General features: G+C 37.8%; 1 protein-coding gene across 8 annotated transcripts in view; it reads right to left on the reverse strand.

The window, feature by feature from the left end:
• Positions 1-17,584, reverse strand: part of ROBO1 (roundabout guidance receptor 1) — a 620,749-nt gene that overhangs the window by 104,243 nt on the left and 498,922 nt on the right. For all 8 annotated transcript variants that reach the window (XM_054076888.1, XM_054076894.1, XM_054076881.1 and 5 more), the window contains one exon: positions 14,621-14,778. In XM_054076888.1, coding sequence (XP_053932863.1) covers positions 14,621-14,778 — 158 coding nt within the window. The remainder of the gene's footprint in view (positions 1-14,620; positions 14,779-17,584) is intronic.

Raw genomic sequence — 17,584 nt, forward strand, 5'->3', positions numbered from 1 at the left:
TTTTATCAGTGGATAGTCTTGAAAAAAAATATAAACTTTGGTAAAAGCCCATTTATAGACTCCAATGTATTAAAATAATGAATTTTAATACATATTTGGAAAATATTTGTCAACAGAAAAGAGTTCTCTTGGCTAGATACCAGTCCCATAGACAAGGACAGTATTGCAAATATTATTTTCTAGGTTAGCAAATCAAAACCCAGTTTAATTATAAGAGGCTAATTATCAAACGTGGTATCTTGGCAGGATAATTTCAAATAAACCAAGTTTCCTTAACCTGTTGGTAGCTAGAACTGATCTCACAAAGTCAATACTTAATGAAGTCTTTTTGTCAACATATGCTCTTTTGCACAGTGCAGCTATGTAGTACCGTAAGTAACAGTCCAGGTATGAACGTGCCCATTTTCAAATTTAAAAAGAAAATGCTTCCTCACTTTTTCATTATTGCTAATAAACATATAGTTGTTATTTTAATAATTTAGGACAAAAACACGGATAAAGCTGTAAGTTTTAAAATTTTACATTTGTTTTTATGCAAAACTAGGAAGAAACATAGTTAATTCTCAAAATCATCAAAATATACTCCTATGAAACAGCAGTGTCAGACTGAGGCTTCTGGTTCAGTTATCTGAAATAGTGTAGGCTGATAGAGGCTCCAAATGAACAGGTATCCCAAATATCACAAGCTGTAATGATGTGTTAACCTCGGTGACAGTCAGAATAGAAGGGTCAAAGGTTCAGCTAGCATCCCTAGGGGTGATCCTTCAAGGTGAGTTTGAGACTCATTGACAGGGCAGCACAGTAAAACTGACACTGCACTCTAAGAAATGTATATGTTACAAAGATGAAGAACTGCCTTTTTCTTGAACTTTATATTCTTAGCAGCCAAAGAAATGCCCTTTGTTAAGATGGTTAATACATGGAGAACACAGTTCTCCACCTGCTGAAATCATAAATGTGAACATTTTCAAAGGCTACCTTCTATTTTCAAATAAAAAATAATTAGCAAAGCAGGCTCGCAAGTTTAATTGCTCTGGTACTGCAGCTACTCTTAATTTTGCAAATTTTAAAAGTTATTCTCCCATGCCCTACTCCAAATGTTCAGATTGCTAAAACTATGATTTCTTCTGCCACTGAAAACACTGCTACGACCAGTCATATTTGTTAGTTCCAAGAATAATAGATACAATAGTTTACTTCTTACATTGGTGGTGCAATGCCTTTGATTTTGGATGACAAAAGTAGAGCTACCTCTAGTAACTGGAGCTGTGACCTCCAGTTGGGTAATTTCTAATATTTAAGAATAACTAACACAAAAGATACCAGCTAAACATATAACAAGGAACCTTTCTTAGCAGAAAGTCTCATGAGAACAAAAATGAGAAAGAAAATGGAGCATGTCCACAAAACTCCAGCTGGCAAAAGGAGAGTAACTCACTGACAAACAAGCCAGTAACAACAAAAAGCAAAGCAGCAACACTAACAAAAAGATGAAGAATGTCAACTCATTTAGCACTTCAAAAAGGGGCTTCTCCCTTACTATAAACTATACTACATACTTTCTTGGAAAGGGTGAAATACTAGTCTCAATAAAGACAATGTTAATACACCCACTTCAGCAATGCCAGATTTTCACACTGAGAGTTCAGGATGTGTGCAGTGTATTTTCATAAAACATATTAGTCATAGTCTTTGTGAATGCAAATTTTGCAGGAGTTATAATCATGAAAAGTACCTACTATAGAGACATTCCTAGTTTATTAACAAACTTTTCAGATCCTTGAGTACAAGGAGCAATCATTTCAAAACCACTTTGACACTTTAGCATATAATTTTAATGTTAATGAGACGTTTCCTTTAAAATAAAAGGTAATCTCAAAATATTTGCACCTCAACTGGATCCTGCAAGTATTATACAGTCACAAACACCTAGAACAGAGCATGGCCTAAGTATTTAAACGATAATATTATGTTACTGTTCTCTCTACAGAAAAAAGCTTATTCATGTTTCAGGATGCAATAACATTTTGCACTTTGTCAAAGTGACACGACACAGCTTTGTTGCAATAGTGTCAGGCTGCTTTACATGTATGAATGCATTCCATTCCACAACTCACAAAACACTGAACACAGAACAATTCCAAGGCTTGCCCAAAATGACACAGGAACATTGCAGCAGCCCAGCAATCTGCTTTGTTTAGCTTGTAGACTTTTCACCTCAAGGCAATCTTTCCTTACTCTACAGTAATTTTCTCTGTAGGATAATGTTTTGCAGCTCACTTTTAAAAAACATGTTGCAAAGACTATATATTTTCATGGTAAAAACAGCTTATCTTTAATTCTGTTCAGTATGCAGGTCTGTTAGAGAGCAGAAAGATTAATTCCTGGAGTGTAGAATACCTACCACCAACCATAAAACAGTTTCAATCAGATACCTGCAGCTTCTATGGTAACACTTTACCCTGAATAAGCAATTTTTTTCTTACTTCATTTAGGTAAGGTCTTATTACAAGAGAAATGCTCAAACTGAACAACACAGTTCAAAGTAGTCCTAACAGACAGATAAATGCAGATGAATGAGAACAGCAAGATCTGCAGAGTCTGAAATGTGGGCAACGGTGGAGGGAATTCCAAGCCAACATATCAGCATCTTTTGCTTTCAAAAACTCTGCATTCTGAATGGCATAGCCACTTGTAAAAGTAATGGCGCAAAATACACAAAGTTACAATTAAGAGATATTGAGTCATAATCATATTGTTCAAGGAACCAAATTTCCCACTGGGTGAGGAAAGGCAAAGTTACTCAAGCATACATCTCTACGGCTAGTTTAAAAATTAAATACATCTCATGTAGTACTAAAAATATTTCAAGATATACACCAGGAAAACATTTTCACTTTCTTAAATTTTACTTTTTTAAACAGCAATATTTTGAAATGAAGCTTTGTGGGTTTTATTCTCTCTTAAAGCATTCAGGGGGAAGAACTTACTCCCTTTCCCTGCCTCTTATCTCTGCACAATTCATTCTCCCTCGTGCAGCCAGAAACTGGAGGCCTAGTAGAGGCAAGTCAACAAGTGACAACAGCAGCAAAGAGAGAGGCAAAAGCAAAGCTAATGAGGTAGAGGAAAATGAGTATAATCAGATCCAAGTAGAACTAGCCACCCACAGTTCCACATAAAATAAAAGAACAATATTTATGTGACTATGTGCCAAATAGATTCTTGATAGATAATCTTTCAAGAGAAAAAAAAAAAATCAATTAATTGTTCAATGCAGCATGAGTGCTAGCAAGAATTATCCTACAGGTAGATAAGAAAAGAAAGTAGATTCTTTTCTTTCCCTTTTAGGGAGGGCAACCATAAGAAGACAGACTTGGTCCTGCATAATATTACGGAGTCTGGAATAACACCCTGCAATGTGTATGTTAGTCCAACACTACTGCACGTGGTGAATATCTGAACTTGGCAGTCAGTAATTGTGAGTATATTATTACCTGGAGAGAGAGAAGTACTCCGTTGGGTTGAGGAAATTCAAGAACTGAAAAATTATTATTTTTGAAGTGCTGTGATTTGGATTAGACTTTTCATATAACCAGAAGCATCACAGGAAACTCAGTAAGGCAAAACTATCCAAACAAAGTGAAATAAGCAAAAATGAAGTTGACAGAACTTTCAAAAAGCAGACCAAAAAATCAAAGCAAACCAAACAAGAAGCTCTAATCACTTACATCTGTTCAAGGCTCCAAAAATGAGCACTGTTCTTCTCTACTATTTTTATTCTACATTTTTCTTTTGATTATGAGAACATAATATGTGCAAACTCAGCACATAGATTGTTGAGGTTTTATTAAACATGCTTTTAGAGTTAGTGTAATTTTTACTTTACAAAACTAATTCCAAAAATAAGCATGATACACAATAAAGTCTCAGTTAGCAGTTATACGATATTTAGATTTTAAGTGACAACATGTGGCTGCTGCGGTGTGCAAGTGACTAGGAATATAAAAAATGCCAAGAACAATCAAATTTATAAGGTCCACTAGAGACTTTCAAGAACAAAAATGTACTCTTTTTTTTACTGTTTGGAAAACAGTGAACACAGTAAGGAGCTGCATTGCTCCACTTCACTGATATAGAACGACAAATAATACATTGATTTCTGTAGGAAATTTGTGTGTTAAAAGGTCTTTCATGCTTTACTAATGGAAATTTCTCTGTATATGTGTATAAAGTAAATATAAATGCAGTAAAAAATAAAGAGTTCACAGGTCCCGGACTCTTCATGAAAGAACCTTAGAATACAGAAAATTTCTAGTGCCACATCCAATGGAATGAACTCTGAACATGATTTCTGCCTGTACATAGTATGCATGCTTCCTAGTATGGGTCCCAATGCTTGGTGTATCAGATTCACAAAAGGCTTTAAAAGTTTGACTCTTCAAATATTGTTTTACTTCGCATTGTTTTTGCTCATGATGAGGAATCGGAGAAGGCACTCAGCACAGCAGTCCTTAAGGGGCTGGGAAGAACAGTGCCTCCAGAAATGGATTTTTAATGCAGAGGAGGACATCCACAATCTACACGTTGGATTTCCATACAGCTGATGAGGGGAAGGGAGGAGAAAAATTAACTTTCTAAACCAAAGCTTCATCTTTATTGTCAAAGCAAAGGCTTCTTTCCTGACTGCTTAAAAAAACTAACCAAACAAAAATGTTTCTTTTTCATTAAAAAAATAAAATGAATGAAGAAATAATTTTCCTCCCACATCATTTCTTGATCTTCCTTACCCATCCCCTAAAAACCCAACAAGTAGACTGTCAGCCAAACAAAACAAAGAATTTACTTTCTCAACATAATAAATCACCTTCACTCCTAACCATTCAAATCATAAAGTCCTACATGCTCTGGATAGTTCAAATAACTTAGGCTGAGATAATAGCCACCTGTTATTTTATTATTTTTTAAGGAGAAGCTTCCCAGACTCCATTTGTATAATTTCAGATGTTCTTACAGGTTCAAAACTCTCAATAAGCCACTCTTAACAAGAAAATCCTGATAGTCTAATGTCTAGGCCTGTGGAAGTCTCAAAACTGAGGTATCTAACACACTCTATTTCCTGCAGGCATTTATTTCCTTTTACTATCTAGGTCATCAGTTCATGAGTAGGGACAAAAGAAATCCATGGAGAATTTTGACTCAGTGAGGACTTGTCAAATTCCTTTAAGCCTGCAGAGTATCTGCAAAAGGACTCAACTATTCTTCACTTTACTTTTATATTTAAAAGTAGAAATCAGGGTAAAATAAACTTGAGTGCAGAAAAACACATACTTAGTTCACACTAAAGGAGTACTTTCCACTACTGCTGAGTCAAACAATGCTGAGAAACCTTAGTTATGCATGCCTAATGCCTAACATTTTAAGTGGCAAGGCAAAATAGTTGAAGAATGGACATCACTGATGCAAAGGAACAGTTTCTGCAAGTTGTGAGAAAGAAACAAAAGGAACAGATACCCTTAGCTATAGGGACAATATGATCAGTGATAACTTTCTTTAAAATGCCAGCAATTAAATGACCATAAAGAGCCTTTTAATATAACACTAAATTATGATGAGCTTTAATTCCAGTAGTTTCCCTTATCATGCACACAGCCTATAAATCTCATAACCTCACACAATAGGTTACACTATTACCAGTCACACCCTTAGGAACAAAGGAGGTAATTTTGCTCCTAAATGCAAAATCTAGTCTCTGTAACAGCCTACAGAACATGGTGTCCTTCACACTCCACAGATATTTGGCACCGGGACACCCTTTTGCTCCATGTCACAATGCTCCTTCCCTTTCCACTAATGCTAAAGACCAGTATTATTCTTTGGAGATGTCTACTGAAAAGACACAACACATCATCACTTCACATCATGTGTCAACCAATGCTGGATAAGCCTGTCCTACAGTTTAATCAGCAACCTTGCATAGAAGACTCAGCGTTAGTAATAAGCCATAAACCAATTAGAACAAAGTTGGGCATTGAGCATGACTCAAACACTTTCACCTATTGGGCTTTTTCCTCACAATTTCCTTGCAGGAAACATCACACTAATGGAGAAAGCATCTTGTCTCCTAAAGAAGTACTCAGGACAGTCGACTGTAAGAGCTATAGAGAAGGAAGGGAACGTCCTTACAGGCGTTTTCAGGCCATTTGCTTTAGCTCGGTGCATGGAGACTTCAAGCCAACACAAGCAATTTTGCTCTTACCCTCAGTGCAACAGAAACTGTGTGGCCATATCAGTACAATACTGCGCCGGAGTGATCTAGCCTGTCTCTCAGCAGGGCTTATTAGCTCGGGCTCGGCGCCACATTAACCACCGCCATATGGTTTCTGGTCAATTCAAAGAGCAAACTGAACAAGCTCACATCTGCCTGACAAAGTCTGCATAGCTGTTCTCTCTAAAATGGCAATCCTGCAAAATGCTGTGAGGAGAGAATCTTGTAATAGGTTAGGATTTTCAACCCACATTTATTTCAGTGCTTGTAGAAATACAAGCTGTCACTATTAACAGCTGTGGTCAGGGTTGGAAACTACTCATGGATATGTTAGAGATGAAAAGTTTCATCTCAAAGAGTTGACTCTAAAAAATGGTAACTTTCCAAATAGGAATGTATATCAGAAAAAGGAAAATGAATAAAAAAAATTATAAAAAAAATTAAAAAAAAGTATGTCAGGTATTTTCTCTTCTTTCTGTTATCCCAGGCTGTTAATCAGCTTTTTTAGCACCTTCCAAGATGAGCAGGTTTCTTTGTAGAAGAAGGTAATGTTTTTCCAGGCTCAATCAGAAAAACCCCACAGTGTACAAAACAGTGTGACAAACACTAATCAAAGACTAACGTACCACCGAAAAGAGCTCAGATATGCCTGTAATAATAAAGACGACACAGGAAGTAGCAGCATCGCAGAAGATAGCCTGAGAACTCTGTGTTAAACAGGAAGAATGGTTGCACAGATGTGGAAACCTGAGTAGTTTAGACATGGCAGTGCAAAAGGTAGGCACGCAGAGAGAATTGAGGAGGAAGATGGGAAAGGTGCCCTGATGATCATGCCGGAGACAACAGAAGCACTTGCCATGGTCAGAGCAGTAAACAAGGGATACAATCCTGGAGACACATTTGGAATGATTTGTGGAATCTGGTGGGCAGAGAAACTCAAGCAGGAACAACAAGGACACTTGTTGAGCTTCAAGTGTGAACACAGAAAAACAACATCACATTTTGGAAAAAACTAAGAGCAAGAAACAGCAGGATCTAGAGCCATTTTCACTATCCTCTTGGACAGCTGTGTGGTTCTAAATTATTTTTCACAATTTTTTACATTTTTTTCCTCTTGGGGTGCCAAATTAACTCACAGCAGCTCTAGATGTGTTGCCAGACAAACCAATATTAATAGGACAGATATAAATCACTAACAAAAACTACTCTTGATCTTCAAGGAAGCCACCATTGTATGGATCAGTAGACTAAGGAAAAATAGGGGTAGAGTGGGAAGCCAATCCTCTCAGGAAGTGAGAAAAAGAGATGGAATGAAGAAAAAGGACTGGAAAGAAAGGAAATTGCTGGGGGGCAACAAATACATATTGGGAATTAGAACGAAAAACACACTTCTCTTTCTAACCCTCCCGGGGCACATAGGAAATTGCAGCCTGCCCTTTAATCTGCCACAAAAAAGAAAAACACGATATTTCATGCTGCTCTCCATTGGACAGGCTGTATCACCATTAGCATTACATCTTCCACACACAAGAAACACATACGCCATTGCTCTTCATCTAAAATATGCAATTTCGGGAAATTAAGATGTTTTGAGTTTAATTATAAAGAAATTAATGAAAAAAAGAGAGGATGCCAGAAAAAAAAAAAAATAAAGGGAAAAGAAAGAAATAAGTAGAAAGAAATAACTATAAACATCTTGAAATTATTTGGAGGGGCACCACAACAGTATGGTTTCTGACAGGAGCATACTTGTTTTAAAGGGTTAAGATTGTTACTCCTACATAGCAACAATTCAATCAGCTTTTGTTTCCTTTTCCTTGATTCACCATCCCTCTGCAATTTTTCCCACTGCAATTTAACTTTGGAAGGAAAGGTCCCTTTCCTAAATAGGGAATTAATTTCTGCTTTTTCCACTGTTCCCTCCAATACAAACAACTCTTTCTCCTTTCAGTTTGAACTGACAGGCATAGTAATTCCATCAATTTCTCTTTCCCTTCTTGTTATGACCAAGATCACATTAGGATCACCTATGTAGTTTTAAACTTGCCAAATAAGGCTGTGTGAATGGTCTCCACCACAAGGAATGAACCACGTTCTCTTTGACAATTCATTAACAAAAAAAATAGTGCAAATGAATAGTCTTCCTGGGGATGGCACCTTTAAGGAGGTTTTCTTGTCACAACAGAAGATCAGAGGCTTTGTTTTCACATTTGGTAGAAAACGTTTTCATCACTTGTGTAGAAATAGCATTATGCAAGACACAATAAATGCTTCATATTTCTGATGTACTAAGGGCCAGAAAATAAACAGAAATCAAGAATTCAAGTTACAACTTATCTAAAATAAGAGTGGAAGTCATTCAAAAGTGTTGATGTCACAAGACGGCCACACAAAAAAGGAATGAAAACCTGTATGCATTATTCATCCTGTAACTTTGATCTTAAAAGCTAGGAAACTTGAACAAGGAAAGATAAATGGCTTCTCAAGCTTTTCCTTTAAAAAATCAAATGAGGATGATTCAAGATAAATGATAGCTAAAAGTTAATATGAAGGAGGGGGAAATTGCAATCACAGTGCTGCACCAAAGTTTCAATGCAAAAGCTTTGCTTTTTGTATTCAATTACAAAGGATTTCTTTTTTAGGTACCAGCATCCTTTTTCATGTATATGTAAAAGATTTTACCTATTAAAATTTCATGTTCAGTATGAATAGCTTTTATCTTATACCACCTACACCATGACTTCATGCAAACAACTAGAAAGCTTTCTGAATCATGGGCTACTACTGGTCATGGGGCAGGAAAAGAAGCAGCTGTGAAATCCTGATCTACAAACATGGCTCGAACATCAGCTTTCTCCAGATCTTATGCAAGATATGCATACATTCTCCCAGTGGGAAACTATTGATAATTACAGGCACTCTGACTGCATCCTGATTTTATTTGGGCTTAGTTAATTATGCAGACATTTCCCTAAAATATGAGACAAATTGAGAGAGAGATCCAAAAGCAGAAGGAAGTTGCCCTGTCTAGATAGGAGATCCACAAAATCCTCTGAATACTCTGCGCTCCTGAGAGTCTGTAATTATTGCCAGTTTTTGCCTAAAGTTATGCCCAAAGGCCCCACCACCCTGGTTAGATTACTGATGTCAGCATCTTATATGCAGGCAATTGCATTTGGAATTCAAAAAGAAGATAGAGCAGCAACACAGTTCCTTAAGGGAGGGTTTGAACAAACCTAATGCAGACAGACATCACCACATTTATTACAAATCACAGCACACCAGCCATTTACATTAACAGCAAAGCGAAACAAAAACTGCCTTTCCATTACATCATGCAGCAGGAGGTTTTGCTTATCTGAGCTTTCAAATTGATACCTCCACACACACAGTTAGCAGTAATCAGATGATAAAGTGGGGCTAGACAGGTGGGAGAAAAAGGCTGGGTGGATGCAAGGGCAGGTTGTGAGTGGGAGGAAATGAATGGGGAATGAGGTGAAAATTTCATTGCAGTGGTGTGTGGTAGGATAACAGTAGGGACATCCTACGGAAAGTAGGGGGAGGTTTTGAGATACAACAGGAAAATGGCTGAGAAATGAATGCAGGCATGCTGGAGGTATTCACATTCTTACAACCAACCAAGATTCACTGCAGTTTCTGTGAGTGCCCAAGCAACTCGCTGCTAGTGGTACTTGCAGCCACTGATGCTCCTGCCAACTGCATCTAGACAAAACACATTTAGGAAGACCAAGCCCAGTGATTAGAGCAGTCAGCAGAAACTAGGAGATTGACTGTGCTTCCTCCTCAGCCCAAGGGAATGCAAACTCATAGCTCTCGGTGCTAAGGTGCCTGAAACACGTGGCTGCATCCTAATGAAACTGGGCTGCCATGCAAAGGAGATGGCTAGACTGGGAGTAGTCCAGTTCCTGGTGAGGACACCTAGAAGCCCAGAGTCCTGGCCCAGATCCTTGCTCCAAGCAATCCGCTGGTCTGTGAACTTCACCTGGTAAGACAGCAATTCCAAATGCGTAAACATCACTAAGGGCTGGAAACAGAACGAGGAACTTCCCCACCAGGTGAGCTCCTTTCTTTCTTACTCATAGACAAAGCCTTGCATCTTGTTTCTCCACAGTGTCTCACCTCCAAGCAGAGAGTTGCACAGCCTCTCCCTAGTGCAGATGGAACATTTCAGAAACTGGAAAAATACATTTTATCTTCCCACTGTTTGCAGTGAGAATTTAGAGCTATTCACTGGACTGCACTGAAACACTCCTTTCAAACACTCCTATATGCATTATAGCATGGATTCTTGATTCCACAGTCATCCCAGGAGAAAAATTAACTAGATGAGCACAGAATCACACTAGTTCTGCTCTGGCCTCATGATAATTGTTTTTCAATTCAACAAATTAAGTTAAAGATAAGCATTTGCTTCACAGGCAAGACTGCCATTCCCAATTCATTTGTAATACATGGAGAGGTATTAGCCACATGAAGCATATGCTTTCATATGTGGTGTAAAGAATACACATGAGAAAAACCACGTTTAGCTCCACTGTACTGAGAAAACTGTTTATAGACAACATATTCAAGAGCAGAGAGAAAAAATGTTTTGATGATGATTCTTCACCAGATGTACCCCGTGAATACGTATACACTGAAGAGCCTACACCATGTCTGACTTGAGCTAAAACTGAGCAGTACTGGGAGAGCTGTGCTCAGAGAAAATGTCTGTTTCTATACTCCCCATCAGAGATAGCTGTGCCCATACTCTTACTTTCATTCCTTATTTGTTCCATTCACTACTGTTCATAACCTGAAAGGCATACAAATTTATTTCTCTTCAAAGCATATTTATTTGCCCTACAAATAGATCAAAAATATGCAAAGACAACTCTTGACTTCTACTATCCCACCCACATAAGCATATCGATTTCCTTAACCCTACCAGGACAAAATAATATTTTCTTTTTATTGAATTCCAGAGGAAGTTGCATATTAAACTGGATCTTCTTTAACTTATATTTATCCACATCTTGCTTCAAACAATCTGTCAGGAACCAAGCCACCATATCTGTTTCTTCAGCACCTTTGATAGTCAGCTTGTAAAGCCCAGTTCTGCTGACTCAAAGATCAACACTGTCATTGCTGATAAGGAAAAAGCCTCAATTTATTAAAAATAAGCCAGGAATGGCCATGTCATCGTTTTGAAGAAAGTATAGAAACAAAATAAAAAGGTGTCAAGCATCATCCCTTATTCCAAAAAAAGTACAATCTCATGGTCTATTTTAAATCTCTGTTGAGAAAGGAAAGCATTAATATGAAATGCTTTAAACAGCCTGTCACAGTTACAGAACTCTTAAAATGTCAATAAGCCACAGATCAACAAGCCTTTAAGAATGAAAACAACTAGAAATACTTTAGAAGTTCAGCCACTAAAGTATTTTCATGCCCACTGGTATTACAGATACACTGAGCATTAACACGTATAGTTTGACATCTCCTGATCTGGTAATTTCATGGCTTAAAAAGAGGAAGGTTAACAACTGTAAACTATATTACCTGAAATTTAGTGTCACTGAGTCAATGATAATTCTGCCATCAAATAAATTTAGGTGTTCATTTTAAATACTGGCCCTTAATAGTAAAAAAAAAGGGTTGTGTTTTTTGTTGGTTTTCTTTTTAAAAGTGGATTTCATGTAAAGATGAAGTCTATCACTTAAAACATAACACTTCATCCTTATTTTAGCAGTTGCACTCTACTTCTTTATGTTCCTGCTGCTAAATGGTAATGAAAATGACCTAAAGGAGATAAGTTAACAGAAATAGGATAATTATGTCAGGTTTTAAAATTAATATTTTTTTGCCCATCTGTCCTTTAGCCTGCCCTCCATTCCAGGTCCCAATCCCTCATCACCTCTCAGCCACTAGCAAGCTAATACAGATGGTTACTGCAAGCTGTTAAGATGTACATCTGAATGCATATTTATCCACTTGGCAAGATCCTTCTGCAGCTGTAAGTTGATGCAAATGTACATTGCAATGTAGCTTCAGTCTCTTGCCTGCGTGAGAAAGCAGCCAAGATATTAATAGTGCTGCTTAAGACAATGCCAGGCAAATATGACGTAAATGAATACAGTTGAGCTAGCTATCACAGAGCTGCTAATTTACACCTTTGAAAACAAACACTCATTTGGGCACTTGAAACAAGCGTATATCTACACCTACATCAAAACTCATTTTCGTTTGTTTGTTTTTTTGAAGCAAAAACTGATAATGCAAGATAACTCCAACAGATGTCATGGTGAAAGAATACTACATAGGTGAGTATTTGATACAATCACCAGAAGAGAAAACCAAAGTGTGGGGTTTTATTCCATCGTAACCACAGCTTTAATAAATACAGGTGGCACTGCCAGTCAGTGAAAGCTGCTTTTGTTCTGAGTATGTCTTTGTTCCAGCAGCTGTTTGCATGTATAATGAAAGAAATGTACTTAATGGGCAACACCTGAGAATCCTTCAAGAGAATCAACTATAGCAATATAAAATGCAAGATTAGAAAGCATTTCCTGGAGAAAAGAAAAAAAAAAAATGTAGCACTGGAACCTTCTCTATCTTCTCTTTATCTCAGGTCAATTGACTTGTCACAGTGGGAAGGAGATTTGAAAAGGAAATTGCAAGTTCTTAGCAAGAATGATTGGAGGAACTGAGTTAATAGCCAGCAATCAGTATAGGTTCTAAGGTACTTAACAATTTAAATGTATGCATATGCCACAACTACAAAATACCTGAGCTTTGCCTTGTTTGTAAAAAAACAAATGGAACAACAGGCAATTTAAATCTCAAACAAAAATGATAATTTTACTTAGGTTTGTGGAGTTTAAGTGTTCTTCCATTAAAAATTTCCTTAATTTCAGCTTATGATTGACACATAGATTGCAGGTGCCTCTGATCTTGTTTTATGCTAGTAATCCTCCCAGTACCAACAGGATCCTATATGGTATGTGCTTTCGAACATGGTTTCTCACTGTATGGAAAGATGTTTTGTATCACCATGTTGGCAGAATATAACTGATTTTTGAACTCCATTTTTCATTGCAATTTCTTCAAGCCTTTTAGGCTCAATAGCTTATTGTTTGACAAGTCAAAAATTAACAGAAGAATAGTTTTCTGATTTGACAAACTACTTTATCCATACTACTGAATGATCACACACTGTATTCCTCAAGATACAAATGAGTATGACAACACCTCTAACGAGAAAACAGCTTAATTTGAGAGGGCAGAATAAGCCATCATCTCTCTAAAGAAACTATACCCCAAAAAGCCTTCTTATCCTTTCTGATCCAACACATCGCTTTTGTGCACAGATTCTTTTCAACAGAATTACACAAGAAGGTCTCATCTAGACTACCAGTAGTTCCTTTTCCAAGCAGCACAGAAAGCATACATTACAGGTTGCAGAAATTTGGAAGTGGATAAAAGGCAAGAAACTCTAGGAAAATGAAAAATACGAAATCCGACACAAAAACCCCAAGACTGTATTGGTAACTCTTTTCATTTAACAAATTAAGAAAATCAACTACAATCACCTTCAGAACAGTTTCGTTCTGAGCTGACACACAGCTGCACACGATGCTACCAATGTTCAAAGCAATTCCATAGATCATTTTCTGAAAGCTTGTTGAGGATCTCCGTTGGTTTTGCTTTCACATCTTCTACCGACAAAAAATGGGTTTCTTTGAGCATCAACTTGACCTTTGGGAAGAGGCAGAAATCACAGGGAGCCAGGTCTGGCAAACAGGGTGGGTGCTCAAGCACAGTGATGTTGTTATTAGCTAAAAACTGCTTCACAAATAAAGTGTTGTTAACTTACACACTGACATCTTCCAGCCCAGGGTAGGAAAACATCTATATTTGAACACGCATCCACTCGTACTGAGTGAAGAGATCGAGTTGAGCCTTTTCTCACCATGACAGGTTACACATGTTCTATGAATGCCTCTTTGTCTCTCCCCTCTCACTCTTGGTTCCTGAGCTACAGGGTTAGTCTCAGCGGTTTTTTTGTGTCGGAGCTTGTATAATGAATTTCATTTCCATGAGCTTCTCTTCCGCAGAGGAATTAGAAGAAACTAGGTTTTGCATGGTCCTCTTTAACAAACAAATGCATACCCTATAATGAAGTAGTAAGAGACTACAGATGCATTCCGAGCTAAACATAATCTAGCTTTGCCTTGAAGGTAAGAAAAAGACAGATCCTAGAAAGTAGAGTGTAGCTGGATGCCCACATGCTCAAGAGATTGGTAATTTCAGATAGTTGATTTTAGCTTTGTTTAAAATTTTTTTTATACTTACTGTAATTCTCTCATCTTTATCATCTAGAGGCGTCCCATCTTTTTTCCACGATATAGTGGGTTCTGGATGGCCTCTTGGGGGCTGACATTCCATCACTGCAGGTTCACCCACGGCTACCATTACATCTGATGGATTTTGTCTGAAGTCATCCCGCAGAACTGAAAGAATGAAGAAAATAAAGTAAAAAATCACCCAATGATACACCAACAGCACAGCAAAATGGGGGGTTTGGCCTTTAATGGTTCCTGTTGTCATCATACTTTATATTACTGAACAATTTAATTAACAAATATCATCTGGTATCTGGATGGTCTCTGGTACTTCCACACAGTAAGAGAGAAAATCCATGTACAACTCATGTTTAACTTCCAACACACATGCCAAGTGACTAACACGGACAGAGATGAAAGGTTGACACAAACATAGGACTGTCTGCACACAAGAGCCGCCTCACTGGTAAGTGTTGGCATAGCATCTGCCTAGCATGTGAGCACAGGACTTCTATTGCAGCTGAAGAAGACACAATGTCTTCTGCTCAGATAAAATGGGGAGAAGCACAGCAGGGATTGCTTTCTGACTCTCTTTTTCTGAGACAGAAGGCCAGCCTGCCACTAAATCAAAGGTTTACGGTTAGAGTTTGGCCACTGGCCATATGAATCACACACACACAGAATCACACAGAATCACAAGGTTGGAAAGGACCCATTGGATCATCGAGTCCAACCATCCCTAACACTCCCTAAACCATGTCCCTAAGCACTTCATCCACCCGTTCCTTAAACACCTCCAGGGAAGGCGACTCGACCACCTCCCTGGGCAGCCTGTTCCAGTACCCAATGACTCTTACTGTGAAGAATTTTTTTCTGATATCCAACCTGAACCTCCCCTGACGGAGCTTCAGGCCATTCCCTCTTGTCCTGTCCCCTGTCACTTGGGAGAAGAGGCCAGCTCCCTCCTCTCGACAACCTCCTTTCAGGTAGTTGTAGAGAGTAATAAGGTCTCCCCTCAGCCTCCTCTTCTCCAGGCTAAACAACCCCAGCTCTCTCAGCCGCTCCTCATAAGACTTGTTCTCCAGCCCCCTCACCAGCTTTGTTGCTCTTCTCTATCCCTGAATTCATGGAAAAAAAAAAAAAAAGAACCTAGTAAATGTCCCAGTTCTTTGATGACATTATAAGACACCGAACATTTGTGCAAACTTATCCTTGTAATTTAGCTTGTGTCTTATTCAAGCAAATAAAATTAAAAATCTTTCCTGATCTCTGGGAGTCATCCCTTAGGCTGAGCATATAATTAATTTAGAAGTCAATTTTACCACATTTTCACAGAAACGTATCAATTTTTGTGGCTTTGCTAGAATTTGTTTTTTTCTCATCATTTGGCGAAGTCTAGGACTAGGAAACTCTAGTTCCCTCGAATCAGCCACTACAAATCTTATCTATAGCTGTGTGATTATTTTTCTTTTCAGGAGAGGAGAGATGTCATACTGTGCTCAGCAAACCACTGCGCAGGGACATAGTTTAACAGAATAATGGTATTCTTAAGTCTTGCCAAGTAAGTGGCATTAGGTTTAATTTAAAAATAAATAACTCAAATTATAACAAATACAACATTCTAGACCTCTCCACAGCTGTTTCTCCATCCACACTGAACAAAGGATACAGTAATGGAAAAGTACATTACACCCAAAGGACTCTTAAGATTTTGACAAAGCTGTCACTCTCACTACCTGCAACAATCTTGTGTCAACAGTAAATAGTGCCAAGAATCAGCAGAAAAAAATATATCCTCCAAGCCACTGACCACACATGTACAGACATTCACTCCCGAATAATAGTTTGGTTGTTAATGCTGCTTCAAAGTGAGGTGTGATTTATTGTTAGACATTAAGGAATGTGGGTGTGCTTACAAATTGGCAGGTACAGTACTACCACCAAACCATTCCTCTATGTAAGGTCTTTCATGCTGCTAAGACCTCTAAAATGGTCTGAGGGCAAATAGGTCATCTACTTCGGGACAGAGGGATATACCTTTCTCATACTTTCTTCAATGCTATGCGGATGATCATGTTCTCTTGGATGAACTAGGTCTCTCAAATAGACTTAGTCTATAATGTTTAATTAAAATCAAAAAAGGTACACCTACTGCTTGTTGTACAAAAACTTGAGAAAGCATGGTCCATCTAAGAACAAGAAATTTCTCTCTCTAAATGCAAAAGACATGGATATTTCCTTCTGTGGACTAGGGAAAATTAAAAACCTTTTCAGCTATAAAATTAATCCAGGTCACATCTATAATATGTTTTCAGAAAGGGGAATGATGCTTCAGTTATTCAGAAAGATATGTCAAAAGATCAATCCTTTAGCTTCCATCCTACTTTCAACAAAATTTTATTAAATTTAACCTGCATTCTCTTACAGCTTCCTTACAACACTCCCTTATACAATAATGCATCAAAATTGGACACATGAAATTGTTTTGGCTATGGCAGCATTAAAATAATACTCACATGCCATTAAAATCTCATATATGCTTATTCCATTTATACTCGATACAGCATTAATAACCAGATGCAATTTCTTGTGTTTCCAAGCCTTCAAACAACCCAGACACAGTAAATCATGTAGCCTAAGTAGCTAGGCTGACACCGCTTCTGCTGAAGTCAAAGATTTTTTTCTATTTACTTTAACAGAGACCTGGATCTGACTTGGGGCCACCGGTCAATATTATTACTACTTTTTTTTTTGTTGTTGTTCAATTATCTAAACTGAAGAACATAAAAAAAAAAGAAACAAAAGTGGCACCAACTTACTGTCCCTCCCCTCTCCAGTTCCCACTGCTGACAGCACATGAAAGTGCAGAAGAGTATATTTCCTACACTACAGTTCTATCGCAACACAATAAAAGACATGTTGTGACCACGAGTAAGAAGTCTCTTATTACTGCTGAAATCTGTATCGCTTGGAT

The sequence above is a fragment of the Cuculus canorus genome, chromosome 1 (genome assembly GCF_017976375.1).
Source record: "Cuculus canorus isolate bCucCan1 chromosome 1, bCucCan1.pri, whole genome shotgun sequence".
NCBI classification, from domain to species: domain Eukaryota; kingdom Metazoa; phylum Chordata; class Aves; order Cuculiformes; family Cuculidae; genus Cuculus; species Cuculus canorus.